We start from the raw sequence: 23,841 nt of genomic DNA, 5'->3' as shown, positions 1-23,841 counted from the left end.
TGAACATGTCGGTTTCAAAATCGTGCAAGCTGGCCGGCGGCTTCGACGCGGGATCCAGCACGTACTCGTGCTCCAGAAACCAGTCGTAAAATCTCTTGCGAAATCCCTCCGGCTTCTTCTCGTACTCGGCTTTGATGTTTTGCACCATCGTTCCTTCGACCCGCCATTTGTGAAGATGGAGGCCGACCGCGCGCGCCTCAGGGACCGGGGCCGTCCTATGCGTCGCTGCCGCACAGCGTTTCTACTTCCTCGCCTGTCACGATTGCGCTAGTATAGAAGATGGTGGGTGCAATAAACACATGTATAGAGGCTATTCATATGTAGGGAGGTAAAAGTGGTGTAACATACAATGACTACGGATAGAGTACTCTAACTTTATACGAACGCAGATTTACAGTTCAGGATGATGGACCTAGAGTATTAGGTTTAGAGTCAGAGATTTCCCAACGCAGACAGACAGAAATGGTGAAATAAAGGCGAGAACACGCGCTCGAAAAGAGGGCTACACATTCTTCATCAACCTCCTCAATCGTTTGCTCTTCAGGCGTATGACGCTGTCAACGTGTTCGTAAATCCGTCCGTACTGGCACACGTTGTGTAGTTCCAGTGGATCTGCATCCTTCGACTCGAAGTATTGCTGATAAGTCTTCTTGAGAAGATCGGCTTCCTCTTTGGAATTCGCGTTGACGAATCCGTAGGTCGCCGCTACGACAGGATTCGGTTCGACGGGAGGTTCTTGCATGTTGTCGTACACTGCGTACCTCTTGAGATCCCAAACCGCGGGCCTCACCAGTGCAGTCGCGCTCGCGAAGTGTCGCGGGAGGCCTCCAGCCAATCCCTTCGAGTCGAGGAACCGCAACATCGAATAGGAAATGAACGCGTCGTAAAATTCTAGGAAGGTGCACTTTTTGATGAGCTCCTGGTACGCGCGGTGGAGGCGGTATTCTTCGAGTAGGTTACTGCACGTGCAGAAGCCCATGGCGACGTACTGAATGCAGACAGGAGTGATGCGGAGGTCCGAGAGCAGAAATCCATAGAGCTCGTGGCAAAACCGCTTCTCGTGAGGCCAGGTACGGAAGACTGCTCTGGCGGCATCCAGGGATTCGCCAAGCGGTTGACACGTGAACTCCCAGGCCACCCTAAATAGGTTCTTCTCGAAGTCATCCATGCTGGCCGGTGTATTGCGCGCAGGGCCCAGCACGTTTTCATGCTCGAGGAACCAGGAATAGTGTTCTCCACGAGAGCCCGTCGGTAACTTCTCAAATTCCGCCTTGATATTCAGAGCTAGCGTTCCTTCGGTCCTCCATTTATGGAGACGCCTGGGCTTGACCCCAAGCATCTTGATAAGGTCAGTGTAGAGACCGAACAGATGCGTGTGGTCTTCAGGGCGAATGACCTGGTCAAATCCATAATCGACGTACGCCTGGTGATGATCCGACATCATATGCTTGTGAACACCGAGAGCGAGATGGTGGGCGGTGGTCACAGTGACGTTGCAGTGGAAAACGTGTTCTACCCAGTCGCGCTGCTGACAATCGCGTCCGCAGTACCACACTTTATTGCAGCCCGCGCATCGGCTGAGATGCGTGTCGTGTGTGCCGCACTTTTTGCATTTCTTCTGAGGTGACATTACGACAATTTGAGACCTGTTCCAACGTCATCAATTCGGACTAGGAAGTCCAAGTAGCAAGCACTTGTTGGAATATGAGAATTCAGTGCGCGTTCAGTGCTCACTATTATCTGATCGCTGTACACGTATATCTACTCGCGCTCGCATCCGATGTACCTTACACGCTTGCCCAGCAATCTCACCCCTCGCATTGCAGACGGGTCAAGCGCGCTCCGCGCCCGACATGCCGCCCGACATTTAACAGCACTGAGCAGCATACTCACTGTACGAGGCGAGACACCGGATGGACTCAAGCACCAAGTCGATGATGTACCCTGCGTACCAAAAAATCCACTATCCGCGAGCCGCAGAGCTCGATATCCCAGGTTTGTGTTCGCCTAAGCCAGTGTGGTAGGATAAGCAATGGATAGGGGTAAGGTAGATGTCGTTGAAACGGCCTATATCACGTGCATGGGACATGCTGTGACGCCTTCATTGACATTCATTGACTTCGCGGAGCTCATCATAGCCAACAAGTGAGCAGTACGTACTAGGCTCATACATGTTAAATGTCGGGCGGCATGTCGAGCGCGGAGCACGCTTGACCCGTCTGCAATGCGAGGGGTGAGATTGCTGGGCAAGCGCGTAAGGTACATCGGATGCGAGCGCGAGTAGATATACGTGTACAGCGATCAGATAATAGTGAGCACTGAACGCGCACTGAATTCTCATACTCCAACAATACAGTCTATAGGTAGTATCAGATAGAGTATACTGCAGTCTGACTTTGAAAGTTCACAAGGGAAATCAACGCCATGGACGTTGGCCAAGCTCACCGTTTGTAAACGACATCTACTTTACTTATAATCGCACACGTTCGCGCGCTGCCCACGTCTTGTCAGCGATTCAGCGTCTAGCAGGTTTTTCCAGTGGTATGGCTGGCGTTAAGGAATCGCTCTCATAGTTCATGTGTTGAGGTGCGGGGCAATCGCTACGTATGACACTACACTGTACTGCCTAGACGACATTGCAGTCCAGCACTATGGAGACTAAGAGACAGAAAACTCTGACGCAGAGCGCATATGTACCACGCTCCAGTGACCACGGCGAGATTGCTATGGAATGATGCAATATCCGTTGCAGTTTTGCAGCCGACTCTTGTGGCGGCCCATCCACCGTGGCAAAGCTGCGCTCAAAGCCCGACTCGGACAAGATGCTTGACAACCTTAGAATGGCGCACTCTTCAACGTGCGTTGCGGAGACAAGAGCAGACGCTTGCCTGATTCGACCTACCCTAAATCGGCCTATATGTAGGATCAGTCACCGCGTGGTGTCTTGTGTTACATACTCTCATCACTCCTCATTGTTGTGTAAGTGTGTCAGCGCAATTATCTCAACGACTGTTCATGAGAAGTGATAGCTCTATCATGGTTGATTCTACGGATATCTCAAGCCATACATTGGTCCCGTTCGGCGACGACTACACCGACGTGATCGTACGCTCAACCGATAATACGGACGTCAAGTTCTCTCGATTCGTACTCTGCATTGCTTCACCGGTGCTAAAGGCCCGGATTCGGGAGCAAGAGAAGGGGTTGGAAGCTGGAGCATTGCCCATCGTTCCGATGCAGGTGTCGTCTGCTGCTCTCCAAGCCCTTCTTCGTCAGCTTTGTCCCGTCTTCAATGTTCAGGATCTTCCCCTTGCAGAGCTTCAGGACGTTCTTGAATGCGCCAAGAAGTATCGTATCGAGGCAGTGACCGCCAGTCTGCGCAAGAAGCTGATCGCTGGGTTTCTCAACCTCGACCCTATCGCCGTGTATGCCATTGCTTGCAGGTGTGGTTTGGAGCCGGAGGCGGTGGCGGCAGCGGCGGCGCTCAAAAAGCGGTTCAAGCAACCTCAGTCCCTGCCCGACTCGGAACAGTGGTCTCGCGTATCCGTGATCCATTACATGCAGCTTTTGCGATTTATTCGAAACGGCACAAAACCCGGGCAGTGGTCCGAGCTAGCCACCCCTGAGCCAAGTTGCACCGACGTCCGAGAGCAACAAAACCGTGTCACAACCTCCGCGGCGCCATTTGATGGTTCTGTCCCTTGGGATGTTATCATTATATCGTCCGACAATGTCAAGTTCCATGTTGGACGCTTTACTCTCATCGTCGCCTCGGAGTTCTTCCGCAGCATGTTTACTCTACCACAGCCCGCGGCATTCGACAAGGAAGATCAGCCGCATTCCGACGCTGTCCCCGTTTCAGAGGACAGTTTTGTTCTCGACCGTCTCTTACGCATATGTTACCCTGTGCCAGACCCGGTCATCACCCGGGTACATGACATTGCGGACATTCTCAAAGCGGCCGAGAAGTACGAGATGGACTACGTCATGACCTGGGCGAAAGCGAAGTTGATTTCACTCTGTGCCACCGACCCACTTCAGGTGTATCTGGCAGCATGCCAGTTACACGCGAAGGACCTGGCCGCCACTGCGGCGAAGGCGGCCCTCAAATTTTCGGAAATTGAACTCGAGCAGATGCCAATGGCCTCGACCTGGAAGCATACATCAACGTCTAGGGTCCGTACGCTCCTATCCTATCATCGACAGTGCTGTGAGTTGTCCGAATGGAACACATTGACCACGGACTTCATCTGGGTACCCTCCGATTACTGTGCCGGGTTGAGGTGCAGTCACAACTGCGGAGGTAGTCACTTGGTGCAAGGAGGGGCACAGATTGGTCTCTCCGAATCGTGGCGCGACTATTTTGCTCGCGCCAAGCTCGTATTGCAGAGCCGACCTGGAGACATCGATACCGCAGCTCTCTCGTTCTGGCCTGTCGTCAGTAACGGTAACTGGCTGTGCCATGGATACTGCGGGGGGCAGCCTGGGATGAGCAAAGAATTAGCTGACTTGTTCGCCGTCAAGATCAGGGATGCGATTAACAATGTTTGTCGATGTCATCTCATGTGTTTGCAGTAGCACTCAGATATGTGACGCTCAGGTCCCCTTCGACCTAGTGCTATAGCAGGACCGGCCGACCTCATCATCCATAACAGTGCCTGGTTATATGTAACAGTACTTGGTTTGTGGCGCTGACAGCCATCCTGACAGCCATCCTCGCGCGACGAGTCTCAGTGTAACAGTAGTCTTGTAGAAGTATGTCGTAGTCTCGATGAGAGGTCGCAGCTTTCGTTCGTATTACCCGAATACATCATACATATCGACAAGACATCGAAACATTACCGCCGCACATGACCCGTTCGTCGACCACGTCGGCCGATCCGTCCCAAGCCCACCCCAGATCCCGAACCAACACCAGAGCCGGACCTCCGGCGATCCCTCACGTCCCTCAACCGCCGACACTGCTCGCGCGTCACGAACGCGTCGTCGCCCGACGGCACGGGAGGATCATAAGGCGGATCCTGCGCGACGCCGACAAAGAATTCCAGGTCTTGCTGTTGCCCGCCTAGTCCGTCGTCTTCGACCCGGGGAGTTTCGGATGGTATCAGGGCGTGACCCGCGTCGGGCGACGTCTCGGGGAGCGGAATCGGCTTCAGCTTGCTCATCCTCGGGGGCTCGAATCCGCCCGCGTCCGGACTTTCTTCTTGGCCTTCTAGTTCGCCAGCGCAATCCTGGCGTTCGCCCGGTTGCTCTTCCTGCTCACTTCGTCGCTCACCGTCGTTCCCCGGGTCGGCCGCGTCCGACACGGCCGTCGACGTTTCGTCCAGGACCACAGACGGCAACTCGAGCGCCCCAGCAAGCGACGAATATGACGAGCTCGCCGCAGGCAATAGGGAGGGCTTTGACCCCTGTATCGGCGCGGCTTCTTCATACTATGAGATAACCGTCAGCACGGTACTAAAAGGGGGGAGAACGGTGAAGAAAGCAGGAAGAAGACGAGTACCGAAAACGGCGCGCCGACATCCAACCCGAGGTCGTCTAAGAAAGGGTCCGATGGCGTATATGCCCGTACTGGCTGTTGCTGCGGAGGTAGAGGCGGTTGGTACATCCTGGGCGTCGACGGGCTTTGACGTCCCGGCTGATGATGATGTTGATGCTGGTACGGCACAAAGTTCGTCCAGCCGTCTGATAAAACCACGCGTCAGCGTCAGCACGGTTCGTCGTCTGGAAAACCGAAGCTTCACTGTTGCTATTCGCGCCGGCCACAGACCCAGTCCTGATTGTATGCGTCCAAGCCGAACTCGTCGGAGCTTGCTGATGATCATACCGTACATCGTAGAAATCTTGATGACCTTCACGGGGTGTTGCAGAGCCAGAGCCACTTCCGCAGTAAATCTGCGGACGATCATATTGCCCATCGTGACGGTCCCGGTGATGAGCTCCTTCGCGAGGCGTCGCAGATCCAGAGCCGTTCTCATAGAACACGGCCGGTGCCAGAGGATAGTACGCTCCGCCTCTCTCAGCATGTCCGACCGTCGCAGGCGAGTGGTACGAAAAGCTTTTGCACAACGTCCTGAATTCTTGACCCCGGTCCAGATCGGCGCTCATAGCAAGAGACGGAAACCTAGAGCCAGTAGCCGCAGTAGCAGAGGATGAAGCCGAAATCATACCGTCGCCAGGTGTCCCAAAAGGCGGTTGAGTCTTGTGAGGTCCCGGGTCGTTGTTATTAGTGTAATCCAGGGTGGAGGAGGAAGCACCGAGTCGCCAAGCACCGAGTTCAGAGCCGCTGCCAGAGCCAAAGAGTGTTGCAGATATGTTGGGTCCGAAGTCCAAGCCCTGTCCGGTAGAAGAAAAGTCGTGTTGCTGTCCGCGATACAACACCGAGTCAGGATTCGAAACCACAGGTCCGGATGTATGCGCGCCATAGAACAGAGGCCTCGAGTCCTGGTACGAGTCCTGGCCGTGATATCCGCCTGCCAAGGGTTGAGCCCGCTGAAGCTGCTGTCCGAGGCGCCGAAGGCGGTCAAAGTGCGTTTCTTCTGGTTCTTGGCCAAAGTCCGAGCGAGACGAAGGAGAGGAAAGAGACGGCACGAGAGACGGCAAGTCCACGGGCAGCGGGGCGGCGAGAGGAGCGAACATTCGGTTGTAGTACTCTTCCCAATGAGATCCGTGTGGGCCGACCTCCGCGTATACCGCGCGGTTTTCTTCTTCTTCGGGGAATGGCTCTTGTTGATCCGGGTTAGGAGAGGAAGGAGCGGAACCAGATACGGAGTCAATCACAGAGAATGTATGCGAGTGGAAGGTGCACATGGCCGCGTTAGGAGCGCCGGTCGGTTCCTCGGCTCTGAATGCTGGCCGAAATGTATGCAGCATCGACACGGGCACGCCGAGCGAGTTCGTCTCCGAGCTGGTCTCTTCGTGCGTTGGCGCTCCCGGGCTCGCACACAGGGTATGCGACTGAGAATCTGCAGAAACGAGGGCCAGCGGAGTCACGGGCGAACGGTACTCTTGCACAAAGACGAGATCGGACGATCCATGGTCGTCCGAGAGGACCGCGGTTTGATTTTGCGCGGTGCTGGGTTCCAGGGGGTTGCCTTTGCTCTTGCTGCATCGTCGCGGGCTGGGAGAATACGGACGCGAAGTGGACAGGCCAGCGCGCGTCTTGGCTGTACGCGACGGCTGTACGCGGACGCGGGCACCGCCATCGAGTGAGGCGCGAGGGCGGACCATGTTGTGTTACGCTCTTCCTGATGGCTGATCGCACGCAGCGGGAAGGCTTCAGAGCGCGGTGATGCGAGGGAAAAAAAACTGGTGCGCGGGCGTCGTCGGGGTCGTCGTCGGTGCTGCGGCTGCGCAAGCGCCGGAAGGCGACTCGATCGCGTCAGTGCGCCTTGGTCAGCGGGAGCCGGGAGCGACGGTCTGGTCCTCGCTTGCGTCGTCGTCGTCGTCGTTGCAGAAAGAAAAGCGGACGAGGTGCGTACGAGCGACCATGACGCCCGCCGGGGGGCAACGAACAAGCCCCGCTTCTTTCCAACACACGCCTCGGGAGCGGGGAAAGCGCGCTCGGCCACCATCACGCCACGCGTGCTGTGCAAGGCGCCGCGCCTGATTGGACGGAGAAGGTGGCGGGCCAATGAGAGGCCTGCGAGAAGGGCGATGACGTTCGCGCTGACGGGCCAGCGCGGCGGCCACGCGACGACGGGGGTCCCAACCCATCCCAACGTAAACTGCGCCGGTCGCCTTGCCGGTCGCCCTTCCAGCTCTGCGTACAGCTTTCCAGCTCGTCCTTTACATCTCCCTTTCACAGTGCCGTCGTGTTTATCCCTCCCGCCCCCCGCGTCGACCGCATTCGCATCCGCCCGTTACTCCACCACTGTTACATACTCGCGCAGTCTCAGACCATAGACGCACGCTTCGTTCGTTTGGCACACGACCCCTCCTCGCCATCATGGGCATCGAGAACATAATCGAGCCAGGGCGTGCGTCGCATTCGTTCATCGTTTCTCATCTATATATCTGATTACCTTTCTCCATTCAGTCATCGCCCTCGGCTTCACCGTTGGCACCCTCGCCAACACCCGCGGTCTCTCGCTCACCAAGATCCGCTGGCGCGAGCCCGCTCAACCGCCCTCGCCCGGCGCCCCGCCCCGGACGCTCGCCTTCTTCGGCGTCCACCTCGCCGTGCCGGACACGTCCCGGTTCCGCAACACCCTCACCTCCCGCCTGCTCTGGCATTTCCCCTTCTTGCTTGAAATATGGTACTGGAACCTAGCCTACTGGGTTCGTCTTCCTCTCGCCCCGACATGAACAAACGGGGATGCTGACCTAGCTGTGTGCGTGTTGCAGACGTATCAAGGCGCGCGCGCCTTCTCCGCCACCCACCTCTCTCCTTCCGCACCTGCGACCGCGCTCCGGCACGCGCAGCAAATCCTCTCGCTCGAACACCTCCTCCACCTCGACATCGAGCGCGCCGTGCAGACCTGGTGGCTCGAGCACAAGCGCGCGCCCTTCTGGATGCTGGTCATGCGCAAGATCTACTACTCGCACATCGTCCTCGGCGTCTGCTTCCTCGCCTACCTCTACACCTTCCGCGCCGACGTCTTCCCCCGCGTCCGCCGCACCATGGCGCTCTCGAACATCATCGCGTTCTTCATCATGACCGTCTACCGCGTCTGCCCACCGCGCCTCCTCCCGGAAGAGTACGGCTTCGTGGACGTGCTCCACTCGGGCCAGCACTCCGCATGGACAAAGAACCGGTACGTGCTCTATCAACCCATTCATCCCATCAACAGTGCCTTACCTTGTATGCGTTCAGATTCCAGCTTGTGTACGCCGCGATGCCGTCCCTCCACTTCGGCAACGCATTCTTCGTCGGCTGCGTCCTCTACACCTTCGCCCCGCATAGGCCAATCCGGCTCATCGCGCCGATATGGCCTGCCGCGATGCTCACGACCATCGTCGCTACCGCGAACCACTACCTAGCCGACGCCTTTGTCGGCATGTGCATACCCATCATCGCGTGGAGATTCAACACGTTCGTCTCTCCTATATACCACTTGACTCGATAATGTTGGTGCTGACGGTGTTCGTGACAGGGTAATGCTCAACCTCCGCCCTCTAGAAGAGTGGGCGATGTACCTCACCCGGACCGAACGCCCGTTACCGCGCGACAGGCGCGTCGAGGACGGGCACGGGTACGAGGCCATCAAGGACGAGGAGAACCAGTATCCCGACGAGCGGGTGGATTAGAGTCATCCACGTCCTCGTATTCTTTTGTCTCGGGTTCTGACGAGGCGGTAATGGAAGGCGACGGCGGGATGTGGCATAGAGAAGAGAAGAAGATACCTTACGCGCGCATACACACACATTCTTGGTGACGCCTAACCCATACCAAACGCATGGACCCGACGTTGTGTAAACTCATCGATCATGACCCTCCATCAGCATCAAATCCACTTTCTCTTGCCCGTGTACGTAGGTTCCGTAGCTCTCTTGGAACATCAACTTGAATGGAATAGTCATAAAGAGTTCATAAGGTCATTTAATTACCTTACTTGCTTTGGATTCCCTTGATCATTGCGGGGAGTACGGAGTTCCCGCGGAGCTGTCAAATGCTGTCGGATGCTGTCCTCTCCCCGCAATCCTCCCCAGCTTTGCCCTACCTGCGACTCTGCGCACCCGCATCTGCGGCATTGGGATCTCGTTTCTTTGGTTTCTTGACGCGAGCATTGTAACAACCGTTTCAAAGCCACCCGAAGATTCGAATTGTAAGTCGATCATCATATATTAGGCCGCGTTGGCGCTGAGCATCATGCGGTTCTTTCCCCCCAAGCAGCGTATAGCGCGGTCACGAACAGGAATTGTAATTGACGCCCTCTGAACGCAGCCGTCTTTCGCCCAAGCGAATCGAACGCCGTCGTAGCACGCCCAGAGCTGGCGCTAGATCACTGTTATGCCGCCCTCTTCCCAGAAATGTAAACTGTGCGGCGAGGAAGGCAAGGGCATGCAACGGTGTGCAGGCTGCCAGAAAGTGTATTATTGCAGCCGCCAGTGTCAGAAGCACGACTGGGTCGAACACATCTTTAATTGCAAGACACAGAAAACGATCACTACCGCACACCATCTTGCCCTCGCCGTACGCCGAAACGTCATCCCCGAGCATCCACAAACGTGCGAGGATTACGGGTTCAACAAAGTCCCTTTGCAAGGTCACGACCGAGCCTACTTGCTCGGTTTATACATCGGCCTCATCGAACGTATGGCAATCAAACCGATTCAGATCCACAAATGGCGGGTCGAAGGGACGCTGAGCCAGCATATCAAAGCGGAGTACGAGGGGAGGCTGCCACCGGGCCAGCGTGGTGGCTATTACCCGTGGTTCCTGGAGCACCAATATGTCCTCGATGCGGAGGCATCCTCACGAGATGACAGTGAAGAAATGGCAAAGGCCACGGTTATACAGGCATGGAAGTTCACGGGCGTGCCTGCGTGCGACTCCGAGGAGGATGCTGTCTCTCCAGCACATCTATCTATGCCCCCTGAACAGGCGTTCCCCCACCTCTTCTATGGGATGTTACTCACCGGTCAACGTCCTGGACCCGGCCTCGAGATATATATAAGCCTAGGCTTTTGCACGTGTCGCGATCAAGGGGAGGAGCACGGATTGGCGAACACGTATAGACTGTTGATTGACAAATGCACGTTCCCCGAGTTCTGCGACGCCTTCGCTTCCCAATCACTGGGGCAACTGCTGGAAACCCATGATTTGACTTCACATCTTCCTCGCCACTTTGCAAGCGCGACAGCGCTGAGCAAACCGTCTGTATGGTATCTCAAGGATTTTGTCCTCCAGGACAACCTTGTTTTAGACAACGAGTCGGACCTCGTCAAAAGTTTACAAAACTCGGTCCGAGTGGACTACGGGTTCTGGAACGCAAAGAACCTGGAGGAGATTCAAGTGCTCCGGAGTGCATACCGACAATATTTCGACGCCTATGGGGACGCGGTCGAACTTCACAACGCGTGTATCCAAGGCCGAATCTATGAGCATGTAAACAGTGTCGTGCGGCTGAAGAGTAAATGGCTGAAGAGGTTGATGATGAATATCTACCCTCTCTCTAGTTCTGATTAGCGGAATGCAATGACCACGATTAATGGGAGTTCTAGGGGCACTTGCAGACATGGTACGCACTCCTGTGTACTCTACTCGGTGATCGGATTTCGAGAGCAGCGTTAAACGATCTGTTGATTATACTGTAATTACCGCCAAGCTGCAAACAAAAGTTAGCTTGAGAGGCCACCGAGAGTAACTGACCGACGTCCTCCATGCCGACGTACGGCTGCTCCACGTGGCTCGGACGTACCCACATACATACATACTCGAGTCCTTGACTTGTGCGGTACGAGTACTCGTAAACCACTCGTCGCGGCCTCATCGCACATTTCACTGTGGCCATCGACTCCACTACACTCCACTACATTTGCTTGGTGATTGAACGTATACATACTCAGCACCAACGTCGAAGACATGAACACGCCAAAGATGATGGTGCGCTCGACTCTTTGGCGACGGTTTTCAAGTCCGTGATCCATGTCCTCTCGTCTTTCCAGGGCCTTGGATGGGGCTCGCTGCTATTTGCTGCGGGCGTGAGCTTCTACTATGCCAAGAAAAGCATCAACGAACGGAGAAGAGAACAGGATTTGGCCGGAAGTAGGCCGGTTGAGAAACTGGATTGTGAGTTACAACAAGATCTTTCACCCTATCTAACATCCTCCTATTCCTCGAATTTGGCGCCGCATACAACCCTGGACTGTCTCACGGACTGAACAGGGAAAGCACGGATTGAGCAAGCTGAAAAGAACACGACTACCACCTCCGCTGCCTCTCCTAGTGCGGCATCCCAGCCACCAACCCCAGGAATAGATCGATTAGGTGGTTCGTAGCCTTGGGAACTGCTACTACATCTCATCGTGGTCTTGAAGAATCCGACTGGTCGCTGTCTCATTTCTCATTCCATTTCCCGTAATTGCGTGCAGGATCCCAATGTTGCGCGTCGAAATACCTGTCGTTATGATATGGCAGGCTGATTGTAACGAATGCTCACTCGCACTCAATTGATATCGGCAGCCGTTTTGAGGATTGACTCGAGAGAACACGCCCAAGCCGATGTGCGTTTGTGACTGCCTCTGGTTATCAGATCTGCCGTTCCGTCCGGGACCTCACATGCAACTCGTCGCTCGTCGTCGAAAAGCGGCATCGTCCATGATGAAGAACTCTACGAACCCCAGGGTGAGGATCCGATTCGGAAATTACTAGCTGGCATTGTCGTACAACCGAAAAAACATGGCTAGGTTATTATACTTCGCCAGAGATTCAAAGCAGGCCACCGTGGTGTGATAAGCTACGACCGGGGCTCAAGACTTTCTGGATAATGATCTCGGCGAAATTTGATATGTGCAAAGACCTGTTTGGCCACCTCCAAGGCCCGGTCGTCTATGCGCACACCACGCTCCGCAGCAGGTTGAATCACGTCTTCCAAGGTATGAATATCCTTGGCCGGGATCCAGACGCCGGCGAAACAGACTTCATCTACGAGAAGGTATGAAAACGACTATGCACCGTGCAAATGGATTGACATACCATGGAACCAGATCCCGTACCTCACGCACCTATCATGCACCTCAAAGCAGCCAAACTCATCAATGTCCGGGTAGAGCTTCATCGGACTGATCACCAGGCGTTGGTCACATTCGTGTCTCTTGGCGTGGCCTAGATCCACGATGACAGGACGCTCGTCGTTCAACCATACGATGTTCCTCGGCTCGAAGTCGTGGTGCTCGAGGCCGCCATCTTGATGGAGCAATACCAGACATTTGATTATGGCCAGGCTAATTACTGTGTGAGACAGCGCTCGAACATTGACGAAGAACGACCCACGACTGCTTCAAGCTGAATTCATCGGGAAGGACAAGCTTTCCATTTGAATGCCTCCGAGGATCGCCGCAGTCTTCGAGCAGTAGAAGCTTCACCCTCTCGTCCTCGTTTTCGACATTTACGCCAGCGAAAAGACCGAAGCAACGCGGGATGACGGAACCCTGTACCTTTGAGGCGTGTGCATACATCCTGGCTTCGTGCTCCAAGTCATTCAGTCGGCTATCGCAGTAGTAAAGCTTGAAGACAACCCTAGTGGGCAGCGATCGCCGAATGGCGGCGGACGATGACAGAGTCTGCCCAGTCCACGTGGCGCGGCAGACGACGCCATTATCGTGGCTCTGGATGATGTCGGGACCTTCAAGAGAGCCATAAGTCGCCAGATATATCGGATGCAGCTGTTTCGCATCGGGACTGAGCCGGAAGGTGCCGTGGATGGGAATAGTGACTTGAAGGTCGTTGCTCATCGTGAAGACCTAGGACAGTGACTACGCTCCGCCTCCGGGGGGACAGGGACAGCTGCAAGTTCGGGCCCGTGGGAAGTAAACCCCGGGTTCGACGTCGAAGGGTCATGCCCCGCGCGCACACAGGACCCACTCCCAGACGGGTGTTTTCGGACAGGGACTGCCCAGAACAGTGAAGGCCGCCTGTTTATGGTGCTCGAGGTGAAAATCACCGGGTCTCTTGGGGGCGAGAAGGCTGGGCAGAACTATCCTGTCAAACGTGCCCTGGAAAATATCTGCGAAAGCCTACCGCTGCAAGGTTGCATATGGTGTTCTGTCGTCGCACGCCAGTACGTCATTTTTTGTATGAAGAGGAGCTATCATTTACATGTCGGGGCCGGAGGGGTTGACTTCCAACTTCTTGCTTCGCTGGGTTGGGCTACAACCTGAAACGTACCTCAGACTGCCGAAGACTCCTGCAGATGTAGCAGGCTTGAGCGAACGGGCCACCATGCTAGGGCTGAACTACCCAAGGCATGTCATATCTTTCTGAATTCGAGGTGCTGCTGAAGATTGTCACAATTACTGGGGAAGTATTAAGACACGCCAACTGGACGGCAAAGAAAGAGACTGCCCATTGTGAGGAGCGTTGAAAGAGTCTCGATAATTGCCACTTGGATTGTATCAACTCATCATTGCCCTCTCTTGTATATTTGGTGTTTTTTAAGGAGACAGCAAATAACGTGCTCGTACTTTCAGGCCTGTCGACGAAGAATGCATAACACCGCGAGCCGCATACATCCCGGAATAGCTTGGTAAGATAACAGTCAGATAGCTCGAAAAGAACACGATCTTCAAGTTGAGAGCCATGAGTATTCAGTTTTGCTCCAGGATGATATCGACAGCCTGTTGTACGGTGCATGAGTCGCAAGGTACCGACTGGTCGCATAAGGAGATTCACCCTCTCTGCTATCGCATACACGATGGACTGCGTATGACACGAAATTTGCTGAGATTAACGAGGACTGAGGTTTTCGACACTCTATGATTGACACTGCGACTCACAATGGGAATGATGGAAGCATCAACGACGCGCAGGTTCGCCGTCCCGTACACCTTCAGCTGCGGATCCACCACTCCTCCATCCTCACGCGGCATCATGTTCGCCGTTCCGATGGGATGATAGACTGCACCGCCGGTGCTCTTGATGTGTTGCTCCAGAACATCGTCCTGTGCCGCCTCGTCCTTCGAGTCTAGCTGCGGCGCCACACGTGCTTTGACGAGATTTGAGAAAGGTGGGGTGTCGTAGAGCTTCAGCGTGAACTTGAGTATCGCCTTCAGCAGCTGAAGATCGATAGGGTTGGTGAAGTAGGCTGGACCGAAAGGTATTCAGCCTGTTGGTTCAATCTGGAGAGCCGAAGATGGAGAGCATACCCGGATCAATCGCAGGAGGGACTGTAGGATCCGCAGACGCGATATGTACGCTACCACGAGAGAACGGGTGCATGAGAGCGGAGACCATGCTGCTATACCGTTTCCCAGCCTCCGCAACATGCCCAGGCATAGGAAAGAAACCAGGAAACGGAATCAATCTGATGAAATCGAGGTCATGAGCGCACAATCGGCATCCTGCAGGTGTCCGCGGCACGTACTCTGCATTTGCGTGCGCGGCATCTAGGAGCCATTTTCGTTGCAGTTCTAGCTGTTTGCGGAGTCCGGGGAAGATATCCTGGAGCTTCTGTTCGCCCTGCGACATTAGACGCTCCTGGTGGGCAGTAACCAGCTCATCCGCCGATAAGAACGTCTGTGATGGTAGATAGGCGAATACGACTGCTATCGCTGACGCGAGCATGCCTTGCAACGTTTTACTGTGTGCAAAAGAACGTACGTCAATGGCGGGTCTATAAGATACAATGCAAAGCCTAACTAGAGTTCTTGTTGGTGCGATAGCTCCAGAGGATCGGACAACGCCTCCAGGGTGAGGTGCTTCGGGTCGATCTCATGGATGGACAGTGCATACACTTGACAGTCGGAGAATTAAGACGATTCTGCGAACGCTGGTGGACGATCCCTTACCATGATCCTCTATGTTATTCGTCCTCGTGAGACCCAGATTAAGCTGCGAGTCGTACTAGAGCCTCTTACGCATGTTTTCTCCCACCGTGGGCAGGTCGAGAAGACATTCGATGCCGAATTTCTCCAAGATTTGCTTGTTCCCGATGCCTTTTTGCGCATGATCAACATGTCATGAAGAGGCAACCGAATGATCCCCACCAGAAAGTTCGAGGAGTTGGGGTGTCTGATAGGTTCCAGCTGACAGGACGACTTCCCTAGTAACCTTCTTAGTGGTGTATCGTCGCTGATTGCCGGAAACGGTGAATTCCACTGCTTCTGCGAGTACGGATTGACCATCGTCCGACTTGCGCAGAACGACTCTGGTCGCGTGAGCGCCGGTGATGATAGAAAGGTTCGGCCTGTCCAAGTGAGGCTCGAGATACTGATTTGCCAACAGATCATTAGCCGTAACCGCGAATAGACCACTCTTTTGAGCTTACGTTGACCGAGTAGGTCCGTATACCCTTGGCATCAATGGTAGCGAATGACTTTGACGCACCGAGATTATGCCCGTTTCCCTATCGAAGTATCAGCGACCCAAGTCAAGAGAAGAACAGAGAGACAAGACGAACCGGTTCCGCGTTGGCCGCGACGCCGAACGATTCCAAGGTTTGGAAGAAGGGTTCTTGCACGGAAGACCACCACGGCGGGTAATACGCCTTCACGATGGGTCCAGAGGTTCCATGTAATTCCGTCGAGGGCGGCGGGATCGCTTGGTGAGTGGGTATGGAAGCTGATATCGGCAGTGCTGTTTCGGACTGTTGTCGTGAGTGTGAAGACGTGGTCTTGACGTAGCGAGTAAAAAGGACAAACCTTCTTCATGTATTTGAGGAACGACTGCCAGTTCCAACCAGGGTTTCCAAGTTGCTCAATGGCTACACATTACTCTCAGAGTGTGTGGACCTCTAGAACACGTATCAACGTACCATCATACTCAGCGGCGGAGGCACTGGCAATCGTAACAAGTTGAAGACGTTATGTGTTGCTGCCTGGATATCAGAGACCGGTTACTTACCGGTTCAGTCCAAGCAAATTCAACTGTTCAAGTGCTCAGACACGAGTCTCACAGGTTAGTACGAAGAACCAACCATAGAAGAACCACCGAGTCCCTTGCCTCTAAATGTCGTACGTTGGTATGCAGCGTGCTACATTCGAGTATTGCAATGCACACTCGCCTCGGTATGAAAGCTTGTCTTCCCTCGCATTCGCTCAGAGGTACAGACAGAAATGACCAATCATATTTCGGATCCCCCATTGTTTGACCAGCCAGTCCTGGTCCATAACCATCTGAGCGGCGATTCAATTGTGACGAGCGACTCCACCTACCAGGAATATTGACCTTGGGATCGTCCTTGTGCCACTCCCCTGCTTCGATCACACCGACCTTGATGCTTGGATCTTCCGTCAGCCTTTTTTTTGCGCGTCAGCTCATCGACTATAGCTCCGCTTGGGCTCGACAAGACCGGGCACTTACCTGGATGCAACGACGAGTCCTGCAGTGCCGCCCCCGATGACGACATAGTCGAACTCTGCAGCCGCGAAGATCTCGGGATCCGTGACGAGAGGCATATCTAGCTACAGTCAGCTGGCACGTCGACGCGCTGGTTAACCCGTTAATAATCCTCGTCTTGCGGGTGTTCGAGCTTGATAACGATCTCGGACTGCTTCCACGGGGTCCTGTTCACAAAGCAGGGAAGCTTCTGAAATCGGTCCCACGAGCACGAACTCGCGTGTATCGGCTTAGAATAGCCAAGTTTGTCCTGGTGTTGAAGACAAAGCTTGTTCGGGGCTTGCTTGCAAAATGCGGGTTCTATGTGCTGGATCCGTTGATTATGTACCAGGATACTGCTGGGTTCATCGTGCACAACGTCGCAAACCGGTCCGACTGTTCAGTGAAAGCAAATCGGTGAAGGTATTCACGATGTCTTCCAGTAACCAGGTATCAGGCAAAGCTTTCAGGAACCGTGCGGCGAGCAGCGTAATGAATCCGAAACCATGCATGCATTGAAGTTCGTGACCACGGCGCATGACGCCGAGAAAAGGGCCGGTTAGGTGGCTGTGCAGCCTCCCGATGTTGACCTCGATCCGCTGGTTTAAATTTGTGACGATCGTATGTCAGAACCTTCCGTTCGCATGTTTTGACTCTCTACAAGGACTGCGGAACAAAAAATTCACCTGTATAGGCGCGTAGAACTGGCGATCTATGTAGCAAGCTCTGAGTCGCGACACAATAGCTTGAAGAAGTAGATGGACGATCGCCGTCTGCTCCTGTCCAGTGTCCGGACCTTTGCGCGAACCTCCACTAGAGTTTCGATCCGTCGCCGCCCAGCGGGTCATCCCGTCCGGGATGAAATCACTCGAGGCTCGAGCCGTCGCAGTATATCAAGCTCCGCCCCTCGACGTCGCGTCCTCGAAAAACCATTGACTACGCCATTTGACCTATAGCACCCACACCAATTCCACGATGTCGAACAACCACGATCCCCTGCCTCGCGCCGTGATGCGCCAGCGCCAGACGGAGATGATACTCGGCATGGGCGTCGTCGCCGGCGGCTTGTACGTGTTCTGGTGGAACCTCAACCGCCGGCACCGCAACAAGGAAAACGATCCCTCGCCTGCCGCGATCCCTACCTGTAAGTGTCCATATTCGTCCTCGTAGGATATTTGATTGATTGGCGTCCTATCATGTTCTTCACGCTCATCCGGTGTCTTTGTTAATGCAGGGCAGCACCGCTACCGCAAGGCGGCGTTCCCGAACGAGCGCCCGGCCGGCGCGATCGCCACCACCCTGCGCACGTCGAAGGAGGTGCTCCAGCCCGACCCGTCCGACATGCAGCGCATCAACGAGAAGTACAGATCGGGTGTCACGTCGTTCACGCACCCGTCGTCCCTCGGCACGACAGCGCGCCAGAACTTCGGCTTGGCGGCGAACGACGCGGATCTGTCTGGGACCGTGTCCGACGAAGAGGCGGTGGGCGCGAGCGGGACGCCGTGGCACAAGCTGACGCACGAAGAGAAGATGGCACGGGCTGGCAGCGAGGCGGACGGGTACATTCCGCAGAAGTCAAAGCAGCGGGTAGGTGTCTTACTTGGGCGCTCCGACGTCATACCTCACCGGGGGATGCGGATGCGCGATGTTGTGATGTCTGACGGAGATCGGGACGTGATGCTGATCGATGTTTGATGCGCGTAGGTTCAAAAGTACCCTGGCAAGGAGGGTCTGGCGTATACCAAGTCCCCGGACTATGTCGACAGCTATGGGAAGACCGCGCACCTGAAGGAAAAACAGGTGGCGGACCAGAAGACGATGGGGGCATAGACGCTGTGTTATTACTCTCGTGTTTCATGGCAGCGTGTACTCTATCTGTACGATGATGGAGGACGGGCCCTTGTGTAACAGACAGACGATGATCAATCGGAAGAGGACGTGGCTGGATGTGGGTGCTTGGTTCTCTGCGCCTTTGCATGCGGGAGATGGTGATGCCCAGGCTCCGCTAATCGCGATGTGAAATGCGCAGATCTTTCCCATTGCCAACAGCGAGCGGAGTTTGGACGAGTCTACTGCTTTAGGCCGATAGTCTTTAGGCGCTGGTTAGCCCAAGCCGGGACCCACTGTTGCGCATGTCTCGGACGCGGGGTCTTCTTGCCTTGCTAACGGCGCCGACGACGCTATTGGCAACTCTCGCACTCATTTCGGACGCCTTTGTACTACGCCTCGTCGCCACGGATACATATTCTGCGGAATGAAACGCTGGCCAACTGGAACGCACGAACACGAAACTTCCGGATTTGGTCAGGCACTTCCATCCCAGGAACGGCGGTCTAGGCCCCCACGACCCGCGCGATGGCAGCACATCAGCGTGCGCCGCTGCCCACGGCAGAGGGAGAAAGGCGACGCCGGCGTTTGTTGGCTAGTTACAAAACCTCCCGTCCACCACCACTGAGGGCGATGCGCCTTGTCATCCACTCTTGACGAACGACGATACCTAGAGGCTAGGACGATACGCTCACGAGGTGAGTAAGCGCGGGTTCTGTAGCTATATCTGGCTCTGCGGGAGAGGGTTGCTGGAATTTGGGCGTGCGGTGTAGACATCTGATCATGGCGTTTGCTGGGCTCGGTCTGGTCTCCTGCAGTGCCTCCGCGGATATGCAGGTTTGGAGTGACAGGACTGGATACCATTGGATGGACTGCCCATGAGGTCAGGCTGCTCGCTGCGGGGGCTATAGCTCGAGCCTCTGCGCACCCCACACCAGGCTGGAGGCGGAGCAGCCAACCGACCAGATATTGACGACCGCCGCCCGTTCCGTCCCTACCTTTTTTGCAGTCCCAGCTCGCAGGGAAGCCCGTCCAATGCTGACATCGATGTCTCCCAGACCGCCTTACATTCCTTTGTACCACGTTCCTTCTTCCTCAAGCGCAAAAGGCCGGATGTTCACCCCGCCTCCCTCGCCCCAGCCCCCGCAAACAGTCGACAACGGACCTGCGCCGCCGACCTACCACCACCCGTCCGGATCCCGCGAAAGCCTGAGCGTAAGCGAGGCGGGCCCGTCCCGCTCGCGCTCGACGTCGCCCTCGCCGCTCCTCAAGCCGATACGGACCGTAGCGTATGACCTCACCAACGTCCCGCTGCTGTCCCCGCCCCCGCGCGGGAACAGGGAAGAGCTGAAGCGCCAAGCCGGCCGGCGCGCGAAATGGACGTCGATCCTCGTCGTCCCGCTCGTGCTCATCCTGGTAGCGGCGACGACGCGCTGTCTCGCTCACCCCGTGTTCCTCGACCTCATCGATGGCCAGTCACCCACGCCCGAGCGCGCGTGGGACTGGAAGGTGCACCGTCACAAGCGCGAGCCGCAAGCGCCTGCGTCCTCGTCGTCGGGGCTGGCGTTCCCGAGCACAGGGTCGGCGACGTCCGAAGGCGCACCGACGACGACGACCTCATCAGACTCGAACGACGCGGTGCCTACGATACCGGCCGAGGACCCGGTGCTGCCGACGCCGTTCCCGCAACCGCTCGACACGCTCGGCGCCAACTTCTCGACGCTCGCGTGTCAAAACTTTTTCATCAACATGACGCAGACCGAGGCGTTCCGGTCGTGTCGGCCCTTTTCGATGCTGCTCCAGAGCTCGAACGCTTTCATTCAGGTGAGCGTCGCCAGTCTGACCGCAGAACCCCCCTCTACCCTCTCCCTTTTTTCGTTATGATCGCGTCGTGGTTGAGTGCTCATGTTGTCTGTTATCTATGTTGTTATGTGTCGTCGGTTTGTCTGCCGTTCCCCTTTCGTTCCGGATTGGTCGTGCTCACCGTATCGTGTGGGTACTAACGAGCAGATACAGGCACAGACGAATTTGACGCTACTGAACACCATCATCTGGGGCACCTGCAATACCAAGCTCACATCTGACACCTGCGTTGCCAACCTGAACTGGTTCGCGACGCAAATGCAAACGGAGTGTTCGCAAGAGCTGGACGAGGACAACGCCACCGTCGAGGACACCCTCAAGGGTGAGCTCACCGCATATATGCGCCGGCGAGACATTTTTTATACTGAACGCTGGCGGCTTATCCAGGATTACTGGCGTTCCCCGTCATGCGGCAAGCCGGGTGCTTGGCAGACCAGACGACCAACACGTACTGCTATCTCGAAGCCGTGCGCAACACGAACCCGTCCGACGTGTTCTACTACCAGCTCCCGCTCGGCCTCGCCGTGCCGAACAACACCAAGCCGACCTGCTCCGCCTGCACAAAGTCGCTCATGTCGCTCTTCGACGCCGCCCTGCCCGACCCCGCCTCCGCCAAGTCCGCGCTCGGCTCAGCCAACTCGACCAACTCGACGACCGGGACGCCGATAGCGAACGGGACGACGGGCAACGTGCAGAGCGTGACGACGACGGTGGCGGCGCTCGCGAGCGTGTACGGCCCCGCGGCGACGATCGCGAGTCAGGCGTGCGGCTCGGGCTACGTCACGATCGAGAACGCGTCGACGAGCGGGGCGGGGCCGATGTTGCTCGTGCACGTGTGGGCAGCGGCGGTGGCGATCGCGCTTGCCTCCGGAATGGCCTTGCTGCACTGAGCGGGCAAACGAAGCCTGTACTATAGTTTAGGTGAGCTCTCGTTCCGGGCCGCCCCTTCCCCTCCGAGTGTCTCCCTTATCTGATTGGTCTTTGCGCAGCGTATTCGAATCCGGATGCGGGGTTCCTCGCCGCGGAGTCGTCGGGACGAACGCGCCGTATAGCGTGCCAGTTGTGTTCCTTCCGGCTACAGGGTTCTCATACATGTCTTTAGACCTTGGGCTCAACGGACCCTGTCAATTCTTCCCCTTTTTTTGGTTGGTCTGGGTGCGGTGTGTGCTTTCGTTACCGTAGTGTTTTTATTTATTTACTCTCGGCACGGACTGGTCATGGGCGGCTTGTCCTATTAACATCCTTTCTCTCCATCTCTTGCAACGCGTAGCGTCGATGCATACGCGGTGTGTCACCAGTGTGCTATAACCGATCTGTCTTTCCACGCGCGCTGCGGCGAGCAGCATCAGGCGATTCGAGCTCTCCCTTTTCCATGTCATGTCTCTGCAGCTCGCGGCGTTGTATATTTGGCCGCCTGACCTTCCTGCGAACGACGTCCTCGAACGCGCCGAGTCCGCAGTTCCGTTGCGCAGCGTGCTGTTCAAGTCACTGCTCTCCCGTCGCCACCGGTGTGCCCGCGAGCGGCGAACCTGAGAAGCAAAGCGACGGTTTTGGGGGAGGATTAATTGCACGGCCGTGTGTTGAGACCTGCCTTTGCTGGTCGCCGCCGGAGGAGCGCAGCGCAGATTGGCTATCTGCCTGCCCTCACCGGTCACCGCTTCCAATCCATGACGTTGTTCTTCTCCAAACATCGACGTGCACGACCCGCTGCGCGCCCTACTTAAATAGGACGCATGGGCATGCCACAATGGAATCCTCTCTTCCTGTCTATCACGCCCGCCCGCCCGCGTAGTGAACTATCTAAAGGGCGTAACACTGGTTACCGTCGTCAACAAAAAAGACCCGAAGCAACCGACCGCGATAGCGAGTTACCGCGATGGTGCCCAAGTTGAGAGTACTGGCGGGGCCCTCGCCGGACGAGATGGAGCCCATTACGGCGTACGTGAATTCGGGGAGGGCGTACCCTATCAGGTCGGACGCGTTCGAGGGCAAGCTCGTAGTGGAGATCAAGGGTTTCGTGCCCGAGGGTGCGGAGGCGCCGAGCGACGACAAGGACTACTTCTGCAGGCCGGATAGGAAGGGCGTTACCTGGAGCATACAAGTGCAAGGTACGCATATACGCGCATTAGACACAAACTTGCTTTTGCTGATGGCCCGCTATTGAAGGGAGGTTTCTGCAGCCTCATTCGGCGGACGATATCCTATTCGGCAACACCTTTGACCGGCCGCTGCAACTACCATGGTGCGTACAGGCGCATATATGCCTTGAACTCTCGTCCTCAGCTACTGGTTCAGGGGGTCGGGTGCAGCGTTGAAGTTTATGAAGTTCGTGGACCCGTCGCTGGACCACGATTTGGCGTCCTCTTCCAAGCCATGGGCACTCTCGCCCCTTATAACTACCATGCCCTACTTTGCGCATACACGGGCATCCTCCTCAGGGGCCCCTGCATTTCCCTCACACAAGTCGGTGCAGGATGACACGTCGGAGCTGCACCACGCGTCCTCAGCGACATCGCTGCCGTACAACCTCGCCGGTTCAGATAAGAGGAGAGCCTATTTCCGCGACACCGCGCATCGGCGAGAGGTCCAATTTGGTCCACAGGTCAGTGGTGCTCACGCCGATCTGACGCGTCTCCGCCCCTCGGTCATGCTAACCCCGTTTCCCGTCAGGACGTGATCACCACCGACTTCTGCTATGGCTTTCTCGAGTTCAGCCCGACGCTCTCCCTCCGACTACCGGGCGGCATCTCCTTTGACCTCATGAAGTACTGGGACGGCCAGCCCGTGCGCTTCGTCTGCTGCGAGCGCAACCCGCAGTACCAGACGAAGAAGGGCGACAGCAGGTGGAGCACCCCTAGCAGCAGCCGGCGCGGGTCGCCGACCTCGTCTGGGCGGACGACGCCGGACGTGGAGCCCTGGGGGAGCATGTTTTGGTGCGTGGCGATTGAGCTTGCGGAAGATAGGGATGAGGAGGACGGCGAAAGGACAGCTAGGATCGATGGACGCTTCCCTTTGTGATAGACATTATATTCATTCGGACATTGTGGTCGTATGATACATTACGTTAGTAGGACACGCGTACAACATTAGATATGGAGAACAGAGCATGCATGTTGCAGGAAATCGGGTCGTCTCAGGGCACCAGGCTGCAAAGGTCGCGGTAGCAATCAGTG

At 56.0% G+C, this 23,841-nt stretch overlaps 10 protein-coding genes across 10 annotated transcripts; 7 read left to right on the top strand and 3 right to left on the bottom strand.

The window, feature by feature from the left end:
• Positions 1-55: 55 nt before the first annotated feature.
• Positions 56-1,168, bottom strand: PUNSTDRAFT_103223 (uncharacterized protein; the record flags this gene model as incomplete). Its single annotated transcript, XM_007384270.1, has 1 exon — positions 56-1,168. The coding sequence occupies one exon, from the start codon at positions 1,166-1,168 to the stop codon at positions 503-505; it is 666 nt and encodes a 221-aa protein (XP_007384332.1). The 3' UTR covers positions 56-502.
• Positions 1,169-3,036: 1,868 nt separating this feature from the next.
• Positions 3,037-4,624, top strand: PUNSTDRAFT_134765 (uncharacterized protein; the record flags this gene model as incomplete). The annotated part of the gene is made up of 2 exons (XM_007384269.1): positions 3,037-4,545; positions 4,601-4,624. The coding sequence occupies 2 exons, from the start codon at positions 3,037-3,039 to the stop codon at positions 4,622-4,624; spliced, it is 1,533 nt and encodes a 510-aa protein (XP_007384331.1).
• A 3,128-nt stretch (positions 4,625-7,752) lies between these two features.
• Positions 7,753-9,465, top strand: PUNSTDRAFT_87784 (uncharacterized protein). Its single transcript, XM_007384268.1, has 5 exons — positions 7,753-7,979; positions 8,039-8,280; positions 8,347-8,756; positions 8,816-9,034; positions 9,096-9,465. The coding sequence occupies exons 1-5, from the start codon at positions 7,949-7,951 to the stop codon at positions 9,247-9,249; spliced, it is 1,056 nt and encodes a 351-aa protein (XP_007384330.1). The 5' UTR covers positions 7,753-7,948; the 3' UTR covers positions 9,250-9,465.
• Positions 9,466-10,438: 973 nt separating this feature from the next.
• Positions 10,439-11,131, top strand: PUNSTDRAFT_68488 (uncharacterized protein; the record flags this gene model as incomplete). The annotated part of the gene is made up of 1 exon (XM_007384267.1): positions 10,439-11,131. The coding sequence occupies one exon, from the start codon at positions 10,439-10,441 to the stop codon at positions 11,129-11,131; it is 693 nt and encodes a 230-aa protein (XP_007384329.1).
• A 485-nt stretch (positions 11,132-11,616) lies between these two features.
• PUNSTDRAFT_68736 (uncharacterized protein) lies at positions 11,617-11,826 on the top strand (the record flags this gene model as incomplete). Its single annotated transcript, XM_007384266.1, has 1 exon — positions 11,617-11,826. A coding segment is annotated over one exon (210 nt), but the record flags the coding sequence as incomplete, so codon positions are not given.
• A 470-nt stretch (positions 11,827-12,296) lies between these two features.
• PUNSTDRAFT_52812 (uncharacterized protein) lies at positions 12,297-13,410 on the bottom strand. The gene is made up of 3 exons (XM_007384265.1): positions 12,938-13,410; positions 12,641-12,888; positions 12,297-12,589 (listed from the first exon to the last, which is right to left on the bottom strand). Exons 1-3 carry the CDS (start codon positions 13,396-13,398, stop codon positions 12,402-12,404), a joined length of 897 nt encoding a protein of 298 aa, XP_007384327.1. The 5' UTR covers positions 13,399-13,410; the 3' UTR covers positions 12,297-12,401.
• A 727-nt stretch (positions 13,411-14,137) lies between these two features.
• Positions 14,138-17,065, bottom strand: PUNSTDRAFT_143990 (alcohol oxidase). The gene is made up of 18 exons (XM_007384264.1): positions 16,964-17,065; positions 16,816-16,898; positions 16,659-16,761; positions 16,578-16,605; positions 16,505-16,527; positions 16,416-16,438; positions 16,303-16,364; positions 16,062-16,247; positions 15,930-16,007; positions 15,649-15,871; positions 15,520-15,597; positions 15,451-15,459; positions 15,302-15,395; positions 15,027-15,242; positions 14,809-14,966; positions 14,440-14,747; positions 14,336-14,383; positions 14,138-14,280 (listed from the first exon to the last, which is right to left on the bottom strand). The coding sequence occupies exons 1-18, from the start codon at positions 17,056-17,058 to the stop codon at positions 14,251-14,253; spliced, it is 1,845 nt and encodes a 614-aa protein (XP_007384326.1). The 5' UTR covers positions 17,059-17,065; the 3' UTR covers positions 14,138-14,250.
• A 654-nt stretch (positions 17,066-17,719) lies between these two features.
• On the top strand, positions 17,720-18,949 carry PUNSTDRAFT_126444 (uncharacterized protein). Its single transcript, XM_007384263.1, has 3 exons — positions 17,720-18,122; positions 18,213-18,565; positions 18,683-18,949. The coding sequence occupies exons 1-3, from the start codon at positions 17,954-17,956 to the stop codon at positions 18,806-18,808; spliced, it is 648 nt and encodes a 215-aa protein (XP_007384325.1). The 5' UTR covers positions 17,720-17,953; the 3' UTR covers positions 18,809-18,949.
• A 903-nt stretch (positions 18,950-19,852) lies between these two features.
• On the top strand, positions 19,853-21,558 carry PUNSTDRAFT_134758 (uncharacterized protein; the record flags this gene model as incomplete). The annotated part of the gene is made up of 3 exons (XM_007384262.1): positions 19,853-20,629; positions 20,822-20,990; positions 21,056-21,558. The coding sequence occupies 3 exons, from the start codon at positions 19,853-19,855 to the stop codon at positions 21,556-21,558; spliced, it is 1,449 nt and encodes a 482-aa protein (XP_007384324.1).
• Positions 21,559-22,544: 986 nt separating this feature from the next.
• On the top strand, positions 22,545-23,764 carry PUNSTDRAFT_126442 (uncharacterized protein; the record flags this gene model as incomplete). Its single annotated transcript, XM_007384261.1, has 4 exons — positions 22,545-22,776; positions 22,835-22,910; positions 22,952-23,270; positions 23,339-23,764. The coding sequence occupies 4 exons, from the start codon at positions 22,545-22,547 to the stop codon at positions 23,684-23,686; spliced, it is 975 nt and encodes a 324-aa protein (XP_007384323.1). The 3' UTR covers positions 23,687-23,764.
• Positions 23,765-23,841: the final 77 nt, after the last annotated feature.

Source organism: Punctularia strigosozonata (assembly GCF_000264995.1).
Source record: "Punctularia strigosozonata HHB-11173 SS5 unplaced genomic scaffold PUNSTscaffold_7, whole genome shotgun sequence".
NCBI lineage: Eukaryota > Fungi > Basidiomycota > Agaricomycetes > Corticiales > Punctulariaceae > Punctularia > Punctularia strigosozonata.
This window is presented reverse-complemented; position numbering and strand designations above follow the sequence as displayed.

What these genes read in the sequence shown, in the direction of transcription:
- PUNSTDRAFT_87784 (XM_007384268.1), top strand. Translation starts at nt 7,949, where the DNA reads ATGGGCATCGAGAACATAATCGAGCCAGGGC. An exon ending in GAACATAATCGAGCCAGGGC is followed by an intron (nt 7,980 to 8,038) that starts GTGCGTCGCATT and finishes TTCTCCATTCAG; the next exon opens with TCATCGCCCTCGGCTTCACC. An exon ending in TCCGCATGGACAAAGAACCG is followed by an intron (nt 8,757 to 8,815) that starts GTACGTGCTCTA and finishes GTATGCGTTCAG; the next exon opens with ATTCCAGCTTGTGTACGCCG.
- PUNSTDRAFT_52812 (XM_007384265.1), bottom strand. Translation starts at nt 13,398, where the DNA reads ATGAGCAACGACCTTCAAGTCACTATTCCCATCCACGGCACCTTCCGG. An exon ending in GAATTCAGCTTGAAGCAGTC is followed by an intron (nt 12,889 to 12,937) that starts GTGGGTCGTTCT and finishes CACAGTAATTAG; the next exon opens with CCTGGCCATAATCAAATGTC. An exon ending in GTACGGGATCTGGTTCCATG is followed by an intron (nt 12,590 to 12,640) that starts GTATGTCAATCC and finishes ACCTTCTCGTAG; the next exon opens with ATGAAGTCTGTTTCGCCGGC.
- PUNSTDRAFT_143990 (XM_007384264.1), bottom strand. Translation starts at nt 17,058, where the DNA reads ATGCCTCTCGTCACGGATCCCGAGATCTTCGCGGCTGCAGAGTTCGAC. An exon ending in TACGGACCTACTCGGTCAAC is followed by an intron (nt 15,872 to 15,929) that starts GTAAGCTCAAAA and finishes TTGGCAAATCAG; the next exon opens with TATCTCGAGCCTCACTTGGA. An exon ending in GCCGCGCACGCAAATGCAGA is followed by an intron (nt 14,967 to 15,026) that starts GTACGTGCCGCG and finishes CGATTTCATCAG; the next exon opens with ATTGATTCCGTTTCCTGGTT.
- PUNSTDRAFT_126444 (XM_007384263.1), top strand. Translation starts at nt 17,954, where the DNA reads ATGTCGAACAACCACGATCCCCTGCCTCGCGCCGTGATGCGCCAGCGC. An exon ending in GCCTGCCGCGATCCCTACCT is followed by an intron (nt 18,123 to 18,212) that starts GTAAGTGTCCAT and finishes TTGTTAATGCAG; the next exon opens with GGCAGCACCGCTACCGCAAG. An exon ending in CGCAGAAGTCAAAGCAGCGG is followed by an intron (nt 18,566 to 18,682) that starts GTAGGTGTCTTA and finishes TGATGCGCGTAG; the next exon opens with GTTCAAAAGTACCCTGGCAA.